Source organism: Propithecus coquereli, unplaced genomic scaffold (assembly GCF_000956105.1).
Source record: "Propithecus coquereli isolate 6110/MARCELLA unplaced genomic scaffold, Pcoq_1.0 Scaffold35, whole genome shotgun sequence".
Lineage (NCBI taxonomy): Eukaryota > Metazoa > Chordata > Mammalia > Primates > Indriidae > Propithecus > Propithecus coquereli.
Window position 1 is genome coordinate 7,859,894 of NW_012149174.1, and position 21,941 is coordinate 7,881,834.

A 21,941-nucleotide genomic window follows, 5' to 3' on the forward strand; every position below is an offset into this window, starting at 1 on the left:
CGGCGGGGCCGGCCAGGCTGCTCGCATCACTTGGCGCCCGGCGCGGCGAGCGCTGCCCGCGGCCCCCGCGCGGCCCTCCCCACAAAGGGCCGCGGAGCTGCGTGGCCGCCGGCCGCGGCTTGCCTCCGCGGGCGCGGAAATTTGTTGTACTTCTTGGGGCTTTGTTTGTTTGTTTTTCCTCTGCTTTTTTTTTTTTTTCGTTATTTTGGACAAAATGTCGGTCCGTGATGTAAAAATTGAGCGAGGAACCTTGGTGGCATTGGGAGCTTTGCAGAAGGTGCAGTTTGGATTCTGCTTTTCCCAGGGTGGCAGCTCGGTCTTGGCCGGATGAATCTTCTCTGCTGGCTGTGGAAACAACTAGAGCAGCTTGTTAGTTGATTTTTAAATTTCTAAGTGTTGTGTTTAAAGCCTTTACGTGCACAGAGGAGAAATCGCCACCTTAAATAAGCATATGGGCGATTAACAGGGTGTGTTTTCCTTTCGGAAAGGGAATTTGGTAGCTTTGACCAATGTCACTGTGTAAATATTTAGACGTTATTAGTGACTTTTTAGCATTTTTCAGCGAGATCTGTTATTTACAGTGTGTCATATGTTATTAATGCTCGTTGCCTAAGTTCCTTGGCAAATCTGTTTCATGCTTTCTGAGAAAGTAGACAATTGATAGATTGTCCAAGAGATGGAAAAAAATGTGAGTGGGTTTTCTAACTTGAGTTCGGTAAATCCCTGAACGCTGGCGTTGTGAGACACATCACCTCCCCTCTAACCTTGTTGTACAATAAGTGTGAATACTTTTAAAGCTTTTTCATTAAAATACGATTTTAGGTGAATACTAAGAAGAAAATGCTCGTTTTATTTCTTAGATTTAACATTTTCTCCTTTCACCCCCATTCTCTTTAAAAGTTTTCCAAGAGATAACTTCAGCAAGATGTCAAGTGATAGGCAAAGGTCCGATGATGAGAGCCCCAGCACCAGCAGTGGCAGTTCAGATGCGGACCAGCGAGACCCAGCCGCTCCAGAGCCTGAAGAACAAGAAGAAAGAAAACCTTCTGCCACCCAACAGAAGAAAAACACCAAACTCTCTAGCAAAACCACTGCTAAGTTATCCACTAGTGCTAAAAGGTAATGTGTGAAAGAATGATTGAACACAGTGTCAGGTTGTCTTCCAAGTGGTTGGACGCTTTTGTTGGTTTTACATCAGTAGCAATAGTTAAGAAATATTTACTTCGTGATCAGTTTCATTCGTACTTGAATGAGTTGTCATTCTTTAGGTGGTATATAAGTGACCTCACTAGTATTATGCTTTTTAGCAAACTTATCCTGAACTTTGGTAACTTCAATAAAGAGTGTCCTTGGGTAGAGTTTAGACTAGTATTCTGACAAATTGTTAAGGAGTTGGCAAGGAAAATTTGGTGAACCCAAATTAGATGGTACATTGGGGATGTTTCCTTCTATGGGTCATACTTTTCTTTAATGAAATTGACACTTCTGGAGATTAGCAGTGCCTCTCTTCATGAAACGTAATGATCAGAAATGATCCCATTTGCTAGAAAATTTGTGAATTCCAGGCCTTAGCTATATTCGAAAGCAGATTTAAAATTGTGCTCCAAGTCTGCTTCCAGTTTTACAAACACAACTTTAAATCATGCATCACAGGTATAACTTTTTGTAGTAAAGTTATGGTTTTCCCTCTGTGTTCTTGTAAGGGCAAAAAACACTGACAAGGAGTCATTTATAATTTTAGGTGTCACTTGGTGATTGGAAACTTTCATTGTCCTTGTGCCTCTTCACTCTAAAACTTGTTGGATGTGCTTGACACGTTGATACTCAACAACAAGAGAAACAGTTTGTTGAATATCAAGTGAAAGATCACTTGGTGCCTGTTGATTTGTATTTTCTGTGATGGTGAAAAAAAGTTTCTATCAATGGGACTCCATCAGCGGTGGTAGTAGTAGTGGAGTATCCACAAACTCTAGTAATTGTTCATAAAATGGATCTACAGCATTAGATTATTCTTATTACAGTTAAAGGAAAAAGAAAATACAGAAACTGATCAAATATTGCATTTTGTGGTGATTCAGAAATACTCTTATTTTTCTATGGATTTTCACCTTTATCATATCAGTAATCAAGTATTAATAATGAGAATATTTTATTGAATAACAACAGTCTTTGAAATAATTTAATATCCTCCTTCATTTGTTATAATCTTGTTGAAGAACATGTTAAACATATCTTAAGTTTTGAAAGCATCTTAAACTTGAGTAAAATCAGAGAACTGCTTTCTCCCCCACCTTAACTCAGGGCTGTATATTTTATCCTCTCTCTCAAAATTTATTAAATTTAAATGTTGCATCTAAGATCAGGGAAAATCAGAAACGGTTAAATGACAATGCCAAATAGTCTTTGGAAGTTTTTTTACTAGTAAAGATATTTGTAAATTTTAAACTTTTTTTAACAGGTAAAATATTGACAAAACTATTAATGTGCTCCTGTGATGGCCTGTTAATTTTTACCTCAGTAAAAGTGACTTGAAGTCATTGTCAAATATTCTAGTGCTTTCCCTCCTCCCTTTTTGTCTCATTTGCATATAAGCTTGAAAAGAGAATTTCTTTGCTAAAAAGTGTTTTAAAATAGATTTTATATCCTTTATTGAGTACTAGTGGAGGACTATTTCTTAAATCAGGTGTAAATGACTTACTTATTTACAGTAGCAAGTGAGAAAAAAAGCTGCAAAGTTTCTGTTAAGGGATTTGGGTTATGCCTCTGAGAACAAAGAGGAAGCAGCCATGTTAGCATTACTGAAGGCAAAGCCAGCCTTGCATTTAACTGCATGGTGGTAGAGGGCAGTGTAATTCCCGGTTATTCTGTAGACTACCTCAAATCCTTTTTGTCTGTTCTCATTTCACTAACAGAATTCAGAAGGAGCTAGCTGAAATAACTCTTGATCCTCCTCCTAACTGCAGGTAAGAAATAAATTTTGTTGTTTTGATTTCAAATTGTGGAAAAATATCAAGAGATTTATGTATTGCTCCTGGATATGTGTACAGCAGAAGAGGCTACATTTGCTTCTTTACAGCTTTGCAACTGCATTAGACAAAAATTGTCTAAGGTGAATTAAATAAAATTGGGAGGAAAAAATACTTTTTAGCATATATTATACATTGTGGATTTATGAATATACTGCTTTCGTGCTTCTTACTGAGATTAGTAGAAATAGGGTTGGTTTTTGTTCTGTTGTATTTCTGTTAGAGCGTGTTTATTCGGAAGTATATTGTAGAAACTTAAAAAATTTTGTTAAGCTTAAAAGTTACTGCTTATGTGCTATCTGAACTGACCTCCCAAATTTAGAAATTGCTGAATGTGGTGTTACAAAATGTAAATGCGGTAAACAAGAGTATAATTGTTTCTCTTTGATTTATTCAGTAACTTGCTGTAAGGACAGATTTTATGTGCTAAACTAATGGTTTCAGTTTTCTAGAGAATACATTGTTGGAATTATTTACATTTTAAGCAAATGTCCTAATTGCTTGGGAAATTTCTCAGTAATTTTAGTAGTTGAAATATGTGTGTGAAAAGCAGTAAATGAATTAGAATTGTGGGAAGAATTCATTTTAGTGGAACTCAGGCAGAATAATTTAAGATTTTTGGTTGGTATAAGATACATTAAAAGTTGCTGGTTTGATAATTTTTTCCCCAGTAATTTTTTTCATTTCATCTGTAGTGTTCTGGTTTTTTTACAAAATTTGACAAACTTAGAAACAATATTATAATTTGCATAAAGAGATGTGCTCAAGAATGAGAGTGGCTGTTAGAAATAAGGCAGTTTTATAGTTTGATAGGACAATGTTTTAATGTCTAACCTATATTTTTGCTACAAGTTGTGTTCACTTGTGATCAGACCCTCTCTCTGAAGTCTACTTGAGATGTAATAGGGTATAATCCAATTGCTTCTTACTGTGTGTGTGAACTGGATCCTCCGATAAGGTGATCTGATCCTGATTTATCCAGTGAATTATCAGTTTTGCTTATACTTGTAATCACAACCATTTCAGTTCAAACAGGGAACATGAATGTAAACTAATTTTAAGGAGATAGTGGTGTGCCAGATCTCAAAGTATTACTTAAGAGCTGTGCTGTCCAATAATGTAGCCACTAGCCACATGTGGCTGTTGACCACTTCGGTTGTGGCTAGTCCAAAATAACATGTGCTGTAATGTAAAATACACATTGCATTTTGAAAACTTAGTACAAAAAAAGAATGTAAAATACTTCATTGATTTTATTTTATATATTTATTACATGTTGAAATGACAGTATTTGGGTATGTTTGGCTATAAAAATGTTATTAAAATTAATTTCATTTTTTTGCCATTTTAATGTGCTTATTAGAAAATTTTAAATTACATATGTGACGTATTTCTATTGAACAGCACTGCTTTAGAGAACAAGTAAATCAAAGTATTTCCTTCCAGCCTTCTAAATGGTGTGTCAAATCTGTAGCCATTTAGGGAGGTCAAGTTAAATTTGTTCTCTGGAAGAATCACTTAACTTGCAGAGTGTATTCTGATATTTCCCATTATGAAAGATGTAAAGACCTGTCAATTCAAAACTGTTAAATGTTTTTAAATTGCATGTAAGGTCAAACAATTTTAAAGGTTTCTGTTGATTTTCTGCAAATGGCACAAACTAGTGTATGTGCATAAATCTAGAGAGCCCAATAGACATGTGTTGAGTGACCTCAGAGCCATAGCCTAGCATTGCAGTTGCTGAAGAAATCTGATTTACGTGTTTAGCCCAGGAATGTTTCCTCAAGGTCACTGAGGATTATGTTAGAGGGAGTAGAATCTTTCTATGACATAGAAAGTTTCTCTTGTCTTATATTTTTTTCTTTGTATGCCAGACTTCATTTAAGTCTTTGAAAAGATGCTTTGCATTTAATGATTAGACTAGTAAAATATCAAAACTCTGGGCTTTCTTGTGAACAATACCATATCTCATCTCTGCTTTCCCTTTTTACAACCTGTGATAACTCAACTATTACAAATGACATAGTTCTCAAATTCTTTTAATATAAGAGTTTAATTGTGACTGTGTAAGTGATTAAAGAAAGAGCAAACAAAATGTAAATCTTAGGGCACTGGGAGAAGTTGCTACTTCTTACTTGGCGACAGTCTTCTTCCATATGCCTTATGTGCAAAATATCCACATACTCTCATATGTCTTCAGATTCTTTTGCGTAGAAGAAGGCCTGCTTCTTGTCCTTGAGTGGGAATTTGGGATACCGAGTTTTTAGTGGAGACATTTTAGGATTTTGACAGAGAAAAAGCTTGAATTTGTATTGTATTTTTCCCTTCATGTCAGATCAGCGATAGATTGTGGTGTTATGTTCTTTTAATTCACAGGTGCATAAATGAGAATTTTAGCTTTATGGTGATTGTATGGTTTAAATTTATTAATTTATGCTATAATTAAAAATGAAATTCTATGTTCATAAATTCTAGAATATGTGAATTCCTATTGCCTGCGATCTGTGAAACCTAATACATTTGACTTTCATATGTAGTTATTTAATCAGAATTCCATTATGATTTTGAATATGATTTTTACAAGCTTGTCAAAGTATGTGACAGATTTAATTCTTCCTCAGGGAAGAAACGTAAAGTATATCTGTGTACATTCAGGAAAAAGTTGAATGAAAGACAAGAAAACTCGGCAAAACCAGAATTATTTAGACTAGGGAGATTTTTCTTAAATCCCTTCCTATGTTTTAGTTCCTTAGTTATTATACTTTTGTGTCTAATATATACCCAGGTGATCTCAGGATAGATTTAATTGTTAAATTAAGTCAGTGGCTTTAAACATGTTTTAATGTATTTTGATAGTATTGGTATTTCTTTTCCTGATAGTATGGTTTGATACTGATGTTATTTCCTGATAGTTTGATATAGATGTTATTTCCAGTAATTTGATGGTATTTCAGGTTTTAGGGTATTGGAGGGTCATGGCCAAAGTGTCTTAAGCATAGGGATATGATATTTATTCGTTTCAATTTATACTATGTACATACTTTGTACTGTGTCTTTTAGATTAGGGTATAAATAATTGATAGATCCACGAGAATGAAGGGAAATTGGGTTATGGACATTTCCCAATCTGTTTTTTAAAAGAATTATTGACTGGAATTGTTCAGTGATGTTTTATTAAGACCTTTACATTCCATTGGTTTCCCAAAAGATGTCTTTGACCTCTCTCAGAGTCACCACATGTGCAAACAACAAAAGTTTAGAAAGGTACTGGGTTTCTAATTTGACCCCTAATTTCTTTTTATATATGAAAAAGTACAAATATCCACTCTTAAATATTCTTTAATATGTTCAGATTAAATCTATTCTGAAGTAGATATTCAAGGCTATGTGTAAATAGTTTTCGGATGTAGAAAAGGCCGTATTGGGGGTAGGTATTACAAGTATGAAGTTAACAGTATTAACAATATGTTGACTGGCAAAACCTGAAATCAGTTACTATAATACTTGCAAACTTTGACAACTTCTTTAAAAAAAATCAGAAAAGGAGTAGTTAAGTTCTAAACTAGAACTTGCTCGTGATCCTAATTGTTTGAGGATGAGCTCTACTTCCTTCTGAGGGTTGCTACCACTTTCCATAATTTTCTAGGGTAGACTAGAACTTTGCTACTTAACAGGTGATCTGCAAACCTACAGCATCTGCATCACAGGTGAGATTGTTACAAATGCAGACTCCTGCCTCCTAAAACCAAAGTACTGAGTCAGAATCTGAATTTAACAAGATTTTTAGGTGAACTGTATGTATATTAAGGTTTGAAAAGTGCTGGTACAGTAGCAAAGATGCTCTGAGTTCAGATCCATGCTCTGCCACTTACTGGCTGTGTTACTTTAGATAAGTTATGAAATATTTCTGTCCTTCAGTTTTCTCAGCTGTCAAATGGGGATTAAAATGATACCTCTTTAGAGGGTTGTTGTGAGGAGTAAATCAATTAATATATTTAAAGTTTTGTAGCAATATAAATTGGGTCAGTTAAGTGGCCACAGCAAGATAAAAGTGGGAGAGACGGTGTAGCAGCATGCCCTCACTCTTGCTGTCATTTTCTCCAGTGCGTCCACATCTTACTGTGGAAATAATTTCATCTTAACTCACCACCTTATTGAGTATGTATCAAGCAGTTTGTGTTTTAATGTTAGTAAAAGCAGTTTTCTGGAACTTGAGTAAAAAAGAAAATTAGCCTAAAAACATTGGGTAAAGATGAACAAATACTGTATCCCTTTTAAAGGAGTATGCATGAAGTCATTGATAGTTAATTTAATAGAGAATGCTATGATTATGATTGTCTAGTAAAGTATGAACAATTTTTAGAAAGCAGTGATGATTCTGTTTTCCACCTTTTAAGTATCCCATTATAAGAATTTGTGGTTTTGTTGAGAATAGGACTATATCAGTATTTGTAAAATTCGGATTCTGGATTCATACAATTTACCGGTTACCTAAACATAGCGTTCCTTCCTTGTTTGTGATCTAAGGTGCGATTTTGAAAGCTTTTTCTAGTTGGTGTATGAAGACAGGTAATAATTGAAATAACATACCTACATAGCTTTGTGGACTGCTTATACAGTATTGATTTTAAATCCTCCCATAGATATAGATAGGTTGCTTTTTATTTTTTACTTATACATTTGATTATTTTTATTGTTTTAGTTATATTAGTGTGTGCTATGTGAAGGTACCCTATTATATAGAACAAAATTGTGTCTCATTAATTATCTAGTCCTTTTATTTTCACCTCTACCAAAAAAAATCCTGGAACTCCTTTTTATAAAAATTAAATCTTAATTGGAAGCTTGCTTTATAAGATAGGTAAAATGCAGAACTGCTCTGACTGTAGGTATTTTTCATTCCACTGTACAGTGGTCATCTACAGATGGATAGTTTTTATTATTAGTTTTAGTATTAATTTAATTTTGGCAATCAGCAGAGACCTTAAAAATCATGAGGATTTTTCCAGGGACTCAGGCATTACTGATTATTTTAAATGGTTTATGATCGAAGTGAGTTGATGTTTTATTTTTCAATAAGCCAATAGTTGCTTCAATACAGCTGTAATACAATTCTTTGGTAATGCTGTATTATAATTATTTACTTCTTTATCTACCTTCTGCAAGGGTTAATGTTCCTTGAAGGGAGAGATTGTCTTACTCATGTCTGTATCTCTTCACGTGATGCTTTGCATATGAAGCTTTGCATATGAAGTCTCTTAAATTGACATAGAAATTTCAAGCAAGGCGGGGCACGGTGGCTCACGCCTGTAATCCTAGCTCTCTGGGAGGCCCAGGCGGGCGGATTGTTTGAGCTCAGGAGTTCGAAACCAGCCTGAGCAAGAGCGAGACCCCGTCTCTACTAAAAATAGAAAAATTAGTTTGGTGTGGTGGGGCGTGCCTGTAGTCCCAGCTACTCGGGAGGCTGAGGCAGGAGGATCGCTTGAGCCCAGGAGTTTGAGGTTACTGTGAGCTAGGCTGACGCCACGGCACTCTAGCCCGGGCAACACAGTGAGACTCTGTCTCAAAAAAAAGAAATTCGAAGCAAAACAATGACTTTGGATTGGAGAAAATTTATTATATTATTCCATATACTCTTTACTTTTTTCATAATTGTGATATTTAATATGATTATTCAAAGGTTATTTAGCAATCATTTTTATTTGCTTATAAAAGGAAATTGATAATCACAGTAAACCTAATTTCCTCTATATATACCAGTGCAGCAGAAGGACTAAATACTGTTGTGTGACTAAAAACATTTTCCAAAGGAATAACTGAAAACAATATTCTTCTCATCAAAAAGATCACATTTTTATTACAGTTCTGTTAAGTTCAATGCAGATAATGTAATTAGAAGGTGGGTAAAAATTGTGCTTTTGAGAAAGTTATGTGGTTACTTTGCAGCTACATGCTGCAAATTGTGTTCCTTTCTTAGGTAACTAATTGGTACTTTATTTCATCCTTGAATGAGTTGCTGTAACAACAGATGAATATGTTTAGTTATCAGGAAAATCAACAAGTCTTGCTTAGAGTGCAAGGGCTTTCAGATTGAAAAAGGAGAACTTGATCTTTTGTTCCCTACAAATATGAGGTAAAAGCATATAGTAAAACCACTTGTCGATCTAGAGAAATAGAAAGTAGTTTTTTCTTCCCATGCTGCTTTTGACAGGTAAGTATTAATATATTTGGACATTTTGTTAGAATCTAGACGCTGAAACATCTTTAAACTTTTAATCTTTCTTTTGCCTCTGGATTATTGGTTCTCAACTAGGGTAGTTTTTACTCTCACTAGGATAGAGGACAACTGGCAATGGCTGGAGACATTTTCAATTTTCATAACTGGGGGAGAATGGGGCTACCTCTGACATTTAGTGTGTAGAAGTCGGGGATACTGCTAAATACTTTGCATAGGACAAAGGACTTTGCATAGTGCATAGGACAACCCCCCACAATAAAGAATTATCTGGAGCAAAACGTCAGTAGTAATGAGGTTGAGAAACTGTGCCTCGGATAATTTGTTCCTATACTTTGCCTCTTGACTTTTTGGATAGTTTGCCTTTGATGTTTTTCCTCACTTACCAGTGATGCCTGCTTGATACCTTGACCTACAGCTTTCTCAGAGCTCGTATCGCCACGTCCTGCAACTTCCATGCTATAGTTTACATATATCTTACATCATCTGACATATGTGCAGATTATTTTTTATGCAAAACCACAGGAATGACTACCTTGAGAACCTGCTAAATTATGGTCTTTTGAGGCCAGAAATACTTACAGCAGTATTTTTATTTATTTTTTTTTTAGGTCTTTTACCAGTTAATTATACCGCTGTATGATGTAGCTTTAGGCTGGTTCTATCTATTATGTTCTACTAGGAATACTGAATTAATATCACAGAGAAATACCATTGGAAAATCATCAAAATTCAGTTTTACGTTGAATTACACACAGGCTAGAAAGCCATGCATTTGAGTTTTATTTTCATCATTAAGATAATACAGAGGTTGCTTCTGTTGTCACAAGTCCACAATCCTTTATTTCAGATGTGTTTCAGAATGCTGAAATTTTCAGATTTTAAAAAGATATATGATGTATTTGTTGTATTTTATGAAATACCCCCACAGCACTCCATAATCAAACACATTATTATTTCTACAACAGATATGTATGAATATTCATACTAAGTAGGATAAGTAGAAACTACGGATAGGTTTAGGTCAGTTCAGATTTGGTGTTGCTAGCAAATTATTTTGCATGAATCTTACCAAAAACTCTTTGATTTTTAGCACTTTTGGGATTCCAGAATTGTGGATAAGCATTTATGGTGCTATCCAGTAGTTCCCTCCTTATCCGTGGGCATATGTTTCTCAAGACCCCCCAGCGGAGGCTTGAAACTGAACTACATATACTGTTTTTTCCTATACGTGCATGCCTGTGATGAAGTTTAATTTATAAATTAGGTACAGTGAGATGTTAACTTCCCTTTGTCATATATTTGACTTCCCTTTGGCATATCCATATTGCCAGCATCACTGTTCTTGGGCTTTGGAGCCATCGTTAAGTAAAATAAGGGTTACTTAAACACAAGCGCTGCCAAGATGACTACTAAGTGACTAAGGGCAGGTAGCATATACACCTTGGATAAGCTGGATGAAGGTGTGATTCAAGTCTTGGGCAGGGTGGAGCAGGGTGTGAGCTTTCATCATTCTGTTCTACTCAGAACAGGGCACAGTTTAAAACTTTGAATTGTTTACTTCTGAAATTTTACGTTTAATATTTTCAGACAGCTTTTGACTGCAAGGTAACTAAAACCACAGCGTAACTGCAGATAAGGGGCCACTACTGTACTACTTCTATTGCATGACAATGACTGCAGCTACTACTTACCGTGAAAGGGGTGTTTTTATAGTATTGGTTTGCTTTCCTTTTTACCTGTTTCCTATTAGTTGATTTCAGCTTCTCAGTTGTTATTTTTGGATCGTTTTTTTTTGTTTTATCACTTGTATGCTTAAATAGAAAAAAATTTTAGACTCTTGATTTTAGCGTTCTTTCCTCTTAAGGTGAAACTATAAATTATATATCAGGGTTTTTTTTAAGTTCTGTGTATATTGGATTAGTTTTTCACTTTGCTTTTGAATATTTTAATCATTCTATTCATTTTGGAATATACTGAATTACACAGAAAGGAAGATGTTCTTTACTACTTAAGCATGAAACTTGCCATTTTTATGTGTGTATTTTGTCTTGCAGCATTTAAGTGCAATTAGGTTATAAAAGGAGACATTAAATTTTCCTAGCTGTGTTGTGATTACAGACAAACCTAGAAGTCTTAGTAGCTTAATATATTAAGGTTTATTTCTTGTTCATATGCAGTCACTGTAGGTCCAGGGACTCTGGGTAGCTCTTTAGTGTGTTGACTTGAATCTGTGCTGCTTGTGTCTTGGAGGTCTGCCATTGGAACATGTGTCTAGGCAAGAAACTTGGAGGGTCATGTGGCAACTTTTAAGTGCTTTGGTCTGGAAATAAAGGCCTGAACTAGTCACAGGGTCTTGACTAATTGCAAGGTGACTGAAAAATGTGGGAAAGTATGTGGGTATTCAGTGAGACACCAGTTTCTCAGCCACAAAGGAGATACATGGATAGATAGATAACTCACACACTCAAGACCTTCCATGAATAGTAACTTTCACTCTCACTTCAAAAGAGTAAAGAGGAAGTAATTGAATATCAGCCTGGTGCTGTACTGGGTTTCACAGTACAGTAACCTGTTAATACAATATTTTGGTTAATTTTCAAAACAACTCTGTGAAGTAAATATTTAGATTTCAAAACTTGAAGGTGAGAGTTGTTGAGAACCTTGCCAAGTGTCACATATGTAACATGTATACGTAATAGATCCTGGGCAAAAATCTAGGTTTACTTTTGACAGGAGAGCATTTTTTGTACAGCTGTTTGAGAAATCTGGTAAAAGCAGTCAGAGTTGATTATAGGTCTATAGTTGCATGCTTAGTGTAAGTATATCTCATGCGTTTGCTTATCTCTCAGGTGATCCGGAACTGTTCTTATAAGCAAGTAGGGTCCAAATGATGAGGTGGGAAAAGAAGAGAGTTTCCTTCTTTGTCTTGGGTGTGCCAGGCCCTTTTTACATTTTTCTTTTTTTGATTATCATTCAGAAGCATTTTCTTTTCAGGGAGCATTCCCCAAGTGGCCAGCTCCCTCTTGTCTTACTCTTTTTTCTTGTGAGGAAGGAGGTCAGGGATTGAATGTGATCAGAATGGAAAAGGTCAATCTTTGTTTTTCTGCCTTGTAGTTCTTTGTATATGGCTGTCTTGTGGGCAAAGGAATAACTTTTAAATCTACCTCTGTTTTTTTCTCTGGCGTATTGTGAAGCAATCATGTTTATGAATTGCCTTAAAGTTGGAAAAAACTCTCTGCAGATAAAAATTTCTATGCTTTATGGGGAAAAGCTCCAGTCACATAGGATTTTAAGGGAATTTTAAAAGCTGATATCAGCAACATGTGCGTGTGTTATCTTTTAATACTGCTACTAGATCAGACTTTTTGCAGAAATTTGGCTTTATATTAGGTCCTGAACTGGTCACAGCGTTTAGTATTGTTTTATTAATATATAGTTTCATAGTTTATTTAAATTGTTTTTTCCTAAACTTGTGAATTTATACAAATATCACTCCCAGATATTAGTATGGGGATTTGCTTTTTTCTAGTAAGTTTCTTTGGAAAAGAAGCTGGTCTGCTTAGCAAAACAGACCTAATGTTCTCAGGGTGACCTGCCATGTTTATATGGTTTTGATGAAACTAATGAGTTTTATGAATCAAATCTGTACCTTGTATCTTGTCTAAATGCAGTATTAAAGTTAAATTCTAGAGCTTTTAGGTTATGTTTGTTGATACTTCATTGGTTTTATAGGGATGTATAGGTAAATAGCATAAGCTTGTTTATTACACCTATTTTGGATATGATGGTCAGTGGGAAGTGATAGAGTTATATCAAAGTAAGTGTCAGATTTCTAGGGTCATTAAATTTTTAAAAACCCAGTCCCTTCTCTTTGGTCTTTGGTGTATATAAGAATTGTTTTAATTTTATGGTTATTTGCAACAAAGAACACTTTGAAAGGAATTGCAGTATTGCAGTGCTTATTCATTGTCTAAGGCTTAGTCTGCCTGTTTTGGAGGGATTTGGACCAGTTATGCCATTCCAAAGTTTCTTTGCTGCTTCAGTGTGCCAGAGCAAATATACTTTGTCATTCTGTTTAACTTCCAGCTTGTCTGGGGAGAAATAAAGACATCTCTAGTCTTAAATTGCTTTGGGGAGTATAGCTCCACATCCTTTGGACTGAATGAAAGGCCTAGGGAAACATGAATTTTGTTACCTTTTTATTTTATTTTTCTTTACTTATAAATCATCAGTATGATCTTCCTTTTGTATCTGTGTGTCTCACTTTTTATAAACACTGTTCATGCCTTTTCTGAGGGTGGTTAGTTATAGTTAGTTTTGCCATTTACAATTTTATAGGTCCTTTACAAATGGATCATTTTTTCACATTAAATTTTAGTAGGTCAAGATTCCATTTATTTAGGGTCCCCAAGAGAATCGATCTCAGAAGATTGTGGCTACATATTTTTTATGGCTCCCTATTGCTTTCTGTAGTCTTCTCAATTTAAACAGTAACAAACAACAAAATGCAGAGGGTGCCATGAGGCATTGGCTTTATGATTTATTCTTGCTTCACACTTATTTCTAAGGGTATTGGTGTTATTTGTTGGATTTGTGATATATATGCTTGTACTAAATTTTCCTGGTATCACAACGAGGAAAAATCTGATATTTGAAGGCTTTGAACACAACTTAGAGATCAATATGGAATTCAGTGGCAGTTTTAACTAGTGTGCCTTTAATTTTCGTTTATTTTACATTTACACTAGTGCTTTCTTTTTTTAAATTTCAGAATATTACAGAAGTATACATGTTTTGAGTACATAATTTGCTTTTGTACAGTTTGAGTCAAAGTTATAAGTGTGCCCTTCACCCACATAGTATGCATTATACCTGTTAGGTGTGAATTTACCCATCCCCTCCCTGCTAAATGTTGATAGATTAGTTCCAATTTAGTATTGAGTACATGTGATGTTTGTTTTTCCATTCTTGTGATACTTCACTTAGAAGAATGGTCTCCAGTGCCATCCGGGTTGTTACAAAAGATACTAGATCACTATTTTCCTCTGGCTGAGTAGTACTCCATGGTATACATATACCACATTTTATTAATCCACTCATGTATTGATGGGCACTTGGGTTTCCACATCTTTGGGATTGTGAATTGTGCTGCTATAAACATTTGAGTACAAGTGTCTTTTTTATGAAATGTCTTTTTTCCTTTGGGTAAATACCTGGTAGTGGGATTGCTGGATCAAATGGTAGGTCTATTTTTAGTTCTTTGAGGTATCTCCATACTACTTTCCATCGTTGGTGGGACTGCAAACTAGTACACCAGTGATTTTTTTTAAATTTTAGAAGACATTTTTGTTTTATCCTCCCAGATGCTTAATTTCTCCATTTCCATTAGAGGATTTTGCCAAATATTCATTTTGTTCTTTTTTAAGCCCTCAAATAAGCATGTTGCAAATGATCACTTTTCCCTCCTACTGAGATGTCTTAATTTTCTTCTATTAACTTTTTATTGTGGAGAACTTGAAACATATACAGAAGTAAACAGACTACTATGATGAGGATCCATGTATCCTTCATCCAGTTTCAGTAGTTATCAATTTATGGCAGATCTTGTTTCATTTATACCCCCATCCATTTTACTCTCCCATATTATGTTAAAACAAATATCAGATATCTTAATCTGTATTTTTAAAGATGCAGATATTTCAGTATATATTTTCAAAAGATAAAGACTTTTTTTAACTTAACCACAATGTCATTAATACACCTAAAAATTTTACAGTATTTCCGTAATCAACCATTATTCAAATTTACAATTGTCTCATGGGTATTGTCCTCCCCTTCTCCAAACTTACTTGAATGAGAATCTAAATGAATGAGAATCTAAATCTAAATGGTTGACCCTTGCACAACACAAGTTTGAACTGTGTAGGTCCCCTTACACATGAATTTTTTCCAACAAATGTGTTGAAAAAATTTTTGGAGACTTTCAAAAATTTCAAAAAACTCACGGTTGAACCATGTAGCCTAGAAGCATTGAAAAAAATAGGAAAAAGTCAAGTATGTCATGAATGCATAAAATTATTTACATACTAACTAGTCTATTTTATCATTTACTACCATAAAATACAAATCTGTTATAAAGTTAAAATTTATCCAAACTTGTACACATTTACAGACTGTACATGGCGTCATTTGCAGTAGAGAGAAATGTAAACAAACATAAAGATTCAGTATTAAATCATAACTGCATAAAATTAACTGTAGGGCATACAGTACTACTATAGTAGTTTCATACCCATCTCCTGTTGCTGTTGCTCAGGTATTGCGAGTATCTACTTAAAACGTGTGTGACACTGATCATCTCTGTGTGAGCAGTTCACCTCTCCAGTAAATTTTGTATTGCTATAAAAAGTAATCTCTCGTGGATCTTGTGTATTTTTCATCGTGTTTAGTGCAATACCGTAAACCTTGGATAACACCGTGGGACCCATATGAAGTGCCACTAGTGATGCTGGAATCACTCCCAAGAAGCAAAGAAAAGTCATGACATTACAAGAATAAGTTGAATTGCTTGATGTGTTACTGTAGATTGAGGTCTGCAGCTGCAGTTGCCTGCTATTTCAGACAAACGATTCATTTTATAAACACGATGTAAACTTACAGTATCAAATACAGTATAGTTCTGTAAATGTATTTTTCTTATTTTCTTAGCTTATTGTAAGAATAGGTATATAATACATATAACATACAAAATATTTGTTAACTGACTTTTTGTTACTGGTTAGGCTTCTGTTTAACAGTAGGCTATTAATAGTTAAGTTTTTGGGAAGTCAAAAGTTATACTCAAATTTTCAGCTGCATGGAGGTCGCCTTCCCAACCCACGTATTGTTTAAAGGTCAACTGTAGATACATTGCGATCGGTTGATATGTCTTTTATATTTTCCAATCTATAAAGTTCTCATTTTTTTTCATTTTTGCACTTTATTTATTGAAGAAACTGGGCTGAGTTCTTAGAGTCTGTATTTTGCTTACTGGATTCCTATGGCATAGTTTAATATCTTTCTTTGTCCTCAATATTTCTTGTAAATTTGGGAGTTAGGTCAAGAGGCTTGATCAAATTAAGGATGAATTTTTTTTTGTTTGTTTACCAAAACTGGTGGTGGTGTGCTTTTCTACCAAGAGACACCTAAAATCTGGTTGTCTTTTTGGAACGTTAGCAGCCTCATAAGGTCATGTCAGTTACATTGTAAAGGCAGGATAAATGCTTACTTTTTTTCCCTTGTTTACCAGTTTTTTCTTCTTTTTCAAAATAATGAATTTGTTTCCTAGTATCCTTTACAGAATTATTGTTAACTCATATTTGCTCTGTTTCCATTGCAGTACTTCATTATATTTTCATTATATTGCCATTATTATCCTTATATAACTTCTTAATTTTAAATAAACCTCAAATTGCTTTGCCTTAGGAAACCTTAGATGTATAAAAATTGCATGGACCTATTTGGTGGTAAAACAGTGCAAATGCATGCATTCAACCATTGCTCTAGGTATTATTTTGAAAACTGAATAGTTATTAAAGCTATTGTTTTAAACATATGACATTCTTTTGGCCACTTCTTTGTCAGTTGTTAGAGATAATTAAGTCTTGGCATTAGAATACTGAAATATCTTTATTAGAACTATAGGTCTGTTTTAAGTCTTGAATTAAACTGAGGCAATAGATTAAAGTGGAAGGCAAACCTTTATCAGAATCAAATTAATTTATCACAATAATTGAATTTAAAAAATTAACCCTCCTGTCTGTATATAAAAGAAGCAACTTCCTTCCTCTGCTTAGTGTTTCTCAACAGGAACCCCTTAGACATTTTGGGATGGATTGTGCTTTGCCTTGGAAAATATTGAACATCCTTGGACTCTCCTGACTAAATGCCAGTAGGGCTTCTCCCTGTGCTGTGGCCACCAAGAACCACCTTCTCCCCCCATTTCCAAATATCTTGGCAGAGAAGGGGTTATCACTTCCACTTGTAAATTACTGTTCTGGATTCCACATTGCAGTGATAGCAGATCGTAAGGCTGTAATAAACTAATTTTGTATAGCATTGTTTTGAGTAATGCATAATAATTTGTAATAGTCATATTTCTTACGTAAAATCTATTATGACCAAATGTTTGTGATTTTTTACCGCATATGAAATTGTCTAATATGCAAAAAATATTTTCTTCCTCCAGCATTTTAGTTTTTATACCTCCTTCAGCTTTGAAATCTCATAGTAAATTTGAACTTTGTGCATGAGCTTAATGTGTATATATGCACACACTTGCAAATATGTGACTTTATGTATCCCTTTGGTCTTTTCATTATTAGTGAATTTTATTTACAGGAAAACCTGTGTTCTTAACAGGATTTTTCTCTTTACTCATTGCCTCAGACTACTCTTTTTCTTTTTTTTGAGACAGTCTCGCTCTATTGCCTGGGCTAGAGTGTCGTGATGTCAGCCTTGCTCACAGCAACCTCAGATTCCTGTGCTCAAGCGATCCTCCTGCCTCAGCCTCCCGAGTAGCTGGGACTACAGGCATGCGCCACCATGCCTGGCTAATTTTTTTTTTTTTAGTAGAGATGGAGTCTCGCTCCTGCTCAGGCTGGTCTCGAACTCCTGAGCTCAAACAATCCACCCGCCTCGGCCTCCCAGAGTGCTAGGATTACAGGCGTGAGCCACCGTGCCCGGCCTACACTTTTTCTTTTCTCTTACTTTTAATCTTTTCCCAATTATCAACCCCTTTCTAAGAGGGTTTTTTTTTTTTTTTAAATCCATTTAATTCTGTCATCATTTCCTGTCTTATTATCTACTACTCAGCTTCCCATTTATGTTTATTTTATTGAGCCATATATATAAATCTATATTCTCCACTTTTCTGTCTTGTTTTCTTTCATCTTTTTATAATCTGATTTTTCCTCTTCAAATTTATTTCAGAAAAATAATTTGGTAATCTTAGCTGTCAGTATTTTTTTCGTATGACTTACTCTTAATTCTTTTTTGTTTTATGTGCCCATCTTTTTAGTTTCAATTTTTCTGATGTATCTGAAATGTCTCTTTCTTCTAATTACTCTTGTTTCGTATTTACATTTATGTGTGATATCTATTCTCTTTTCACTCTTACATCTTTTATCTCTTCTCATCTCCCCTGGGCACTCATGCCACATTGTATTTCAGCTGCTTTTTGATTATGGAATGCCTTCAGAATCTCAATGGTTGTCCATCACAATTTTCTGCATCTGTCTCATAACTTACCTTTATTTTTATTTTAGCTTTATTTTATTTTCCATTATGTATAGAAGCCTCTCTATACTCTAGCAAAAGTGGTGTGTTTCCCACCACCTAGGTAAACCTTGAGTTTTCTAGGTCCTGCATCTTTGTTTACTTTCTTTCATTGCCTCGGGTGGCTTTCATCTTTCAAATGGTAGTGATCCTTTAAGGCCCATTTCAAACTCTACATCTTCATGAATCCTTTCCTGCACATCTCTCTTTTGAGAGACTGATGTGTTATTTAATTCACTGGTGCTTACTGCCTCTTGTCATGTGCCCTTTCTTCCCAACTGAAGTGGGCACTAGGAGTGGGTACAGATCTTATGTTTCTTTATATTTTTAGTTCTTAATATACTGCACTTGCACTAAATATGAGAATAATTTTAATTAACTTAGTTAAAAGTAGTTCTGAAACTAGCCAGATTCTCAAAGTGTGGCGCACCACAGCAACCTTGCTTTGAGCATACACCTTGATTTGCATCTGTTGTCTTGGTGTAAATATTAATAGCATTTCCTTTCACTTTCAGAGATACCCCTGTTTGATAAATTATAGGGTTGCCCTTACCCTGTCCCTATAAATGGGAGGTATTCTGGTTGGGCTTTGTGAATCAAGAGTCTTAAAATCAACAGTTACCCAAAGTAGAGATTCTGATTTAGTGGGCCAAAAGTGGCCTGAGAAGATGTATTTTTAGGAAGCCCGTCTAAGGATTCAGAGAGTAGTGGCTCTCTAACCATTCTTTGAGAAATGGTCTTAGTTGGGATAGGGAGAGTGGGGAAGGGGCAGGGAAAGATAAGTACCATTATCCTCTGTGAAGCTAGAGAGAAACAGTTAAAATTATATTTCATATTTGATTTTAATGGCTAGCCATTTCTTAACCTAAGTACCCCTATACTTTGCCTGTGTCATAATGCAAAAAACTGTTGGTAATAGTGTGTGGGGGAGGAGTCTGTACTAGAACATTAGGGCTATGTGTACACATGTATAGTTTTGTAGACTTTATGAGAGGCCAGGTGCAATGGCTCGCACCCGTAATCCCAACACTTTGGGAGGCTAAAGCAGGAGGATCCTTTGAGGCCAGGAGTTGGAGACCAGCCTGGGCAACATAATGAGAACTCATCTCTAAGAAAAATTAGCCGAGCATGGTGGCGTGTGCCTGTAGTCCTAGCTACTTAGCAGGCTGAGGCAGGAAGATCAACTGAGCCCAAGAGTTTAGGATTGCAGTGAGCTATGATTGCACCGCCACTGCGCTCCAGCCCGTGGGACAGAGTGAGATGCTGTCTCTTAAAAAAAAAAAAAAAAAAAAGAGAGAGACTTTATGACAGCATGAAATTTTAGTGCAAACAGCTAAAAATAGAGTAAATCAGAACTTAATAAGATACAACTTTGGGGGAAGATGGAGTGAGTGTAAAGCAACAGTGATATCCCTAAATTTCACTAGTATGTGTTTTCATTCAAAAAGGAGTAAAACAAAAAATCTTTAACAGCAGTCCCTTCAAATAACAGAGGATGATTCATTTGAAAACATGGATTATCTACCATTTGATTATTTGTAAAACAATTTTTTTCAATTTATACTTTGTATTTTCATTAAATTTTTTTTTCTGTAGAATTGCAGAAAAGATATTTTAAATGTCTAAGTGGTAGATATTTCCTATATTATCTTCTGTTCTAGAGCATAAGAAAAGATGGAAAACTACCTTAACCATCTTTTGAGGCAAATGTGAACTAAATCCGTAAGCATAATACCAGTACAACTAATTGACAATTATCTAATCTCAATGAACAAGAATATTAAAATTATTTAAAAAGTAGAATTTATTAATTATAAGAGTGGTACCCCTCCACAAAGGAAGTTTGTTAGAAGACTGCAAAGAATGGCAGTTGCTAGTACTCTGACATAAGCACAACAATAGGCTAAAAAAGAAAAATTGAACGTTTCAAGAAATACCACAATATAGAAAAAAGCATTTGGCATATTTTATTCATTCATCAGTTGTGAACATTTAGGTTGCTTCTACCTTTTTGCTACTGTGAATAGTGCTGCTTTGAACATTTGTGTAAAAGCATTTGTTAGAATACTTGTTTTCAGCTCTTTGGGGTATATTCCTGGGAGTGGAATTGCCGTTGTCATGTGGTAATTTCTCTGTCTGACTTTGTGAGGAACTCCAGAACTACTTTTTACAAAAGCTGCACCATTTTACTTACTCAACAGTGAGTATACCAGGGTTTCAGTTTCTCCACATCCTTGCCATACTTATTTTCTGTTTTGTTTTTTTTTTCATAGCCATCCTGGTGGGTGTGAAGTGGCATCTCATTGTGGTTTTGATTTACATTGCCCGAATGACTAGTGATGTTGAGTATCATTAGACATATTTGAACTGACTCACAATTTAAATTAGAAATAAGAGAATTCTTTCTTAAAATAACAAAATATGCTTCCCTTTAATATAAAACCAATTTCTATTGAAAATATTTTTGTGAACAGTTCTCTTAAATTTTGGGGGGAAAAAGCCAGGATGCCCCATTATAATTATGTGTTAACTATGACTATAATACAAAGTTTGAAAAAGAAAAGTAATAAATATTGGGACGACAGAGACAGATTGAAAACCCCACCACCTCAAAAAAAAAAAAAAGAAAAAACTGTCCTTATTATACATCCAGAAAATCCTGATGACTCAGATAAAAGGCTTTGGAGTTAGGCACATAGGAGGACAAGTCCCTGCTTCACAATTGAGTAACGGAAAGGTTGAGCAAGTTGTTTATCTCCTCTCACTCTCATAAATGTGGATGATAATCCTATTTCTGGAGTATATCAGATATTACATATCTGGTGTATGTTATATGTAAATAGTATTTGTTATATGGAAAAATAAACAGGCAAATTTATGAAAGTAAGTTTTGAAGACTGATGTATTAGAACTGATTGTAACGTAAAGATATATTTTAAAAAGTGGTTCTGGCCTACAAATAGCAAGGATCCCCAGTGGGACAGAATGAAAAATATTGTACTATGATAATTGCTTTGTTTCTCTGGTAATACTAAGACCTTTGTGTTTGGCAGCTGCCTTTTGCATTTTGTTCTCAGCATTTAACCCAGTTTCTAGCACATAGTAGATGGATATATATTGTTTTAAAATTTTTTCACTAGATGTTCAGATTGAGACTCAGTATATTATTAAATAACACCCTTCAAAAATATCTGTTTCAAATAGCTTTCCAAAACATGGGGTTAAGATGATTTATTAAGTAAAATTGGGATAAGTAAATAATGATTTTAAAAATTATTAATTACAACTTTTACAATATAAGCTCCAAATGGATTAAAATCTTATATATTATAAAAGGTCAGGCTATCGGAAAACTTTGGAAA

At 34.8% G+C, this 21,941-nt stretch overlaps 1 protein-coding gene across 2 annotated transcripts in view; it reads left to right on the forward strand.

The window, feature by feature from the left end:
- The first annotated feature begins 24 nt into the window (after positions 1 to 24).
- UBE2E3 (ubiquitin-conjugating enzyme E2E 3) overlaps positions 25 to 21,941 on the forward strand; it is a 117,831-nt gene continuing 95,914 nt past the window's right edge. The window contains exons 1-3 of one of the 2 annotated variants that reach the window (XM_012651217.1): positions 25 to 369; positions 901 to 1,119; positions 2,913 to 2,963. In XM_012651217.1, coding sequence (XP_012506671.1) covers positions 926 to 1,119; positions 2,913 to 2,963 — 245 coding nt within the window. In that variant the 5' untranslated portion in view covers positions 25 to 369; positions 901 to 925. The remainder of the gene's footprint in view (positions 370 to 900; positions 1,120 to 2,912; positions 2,964 to 21,941) is intronic. The other variant, XM_012651218.1, reaches the window with a different exon arrangement.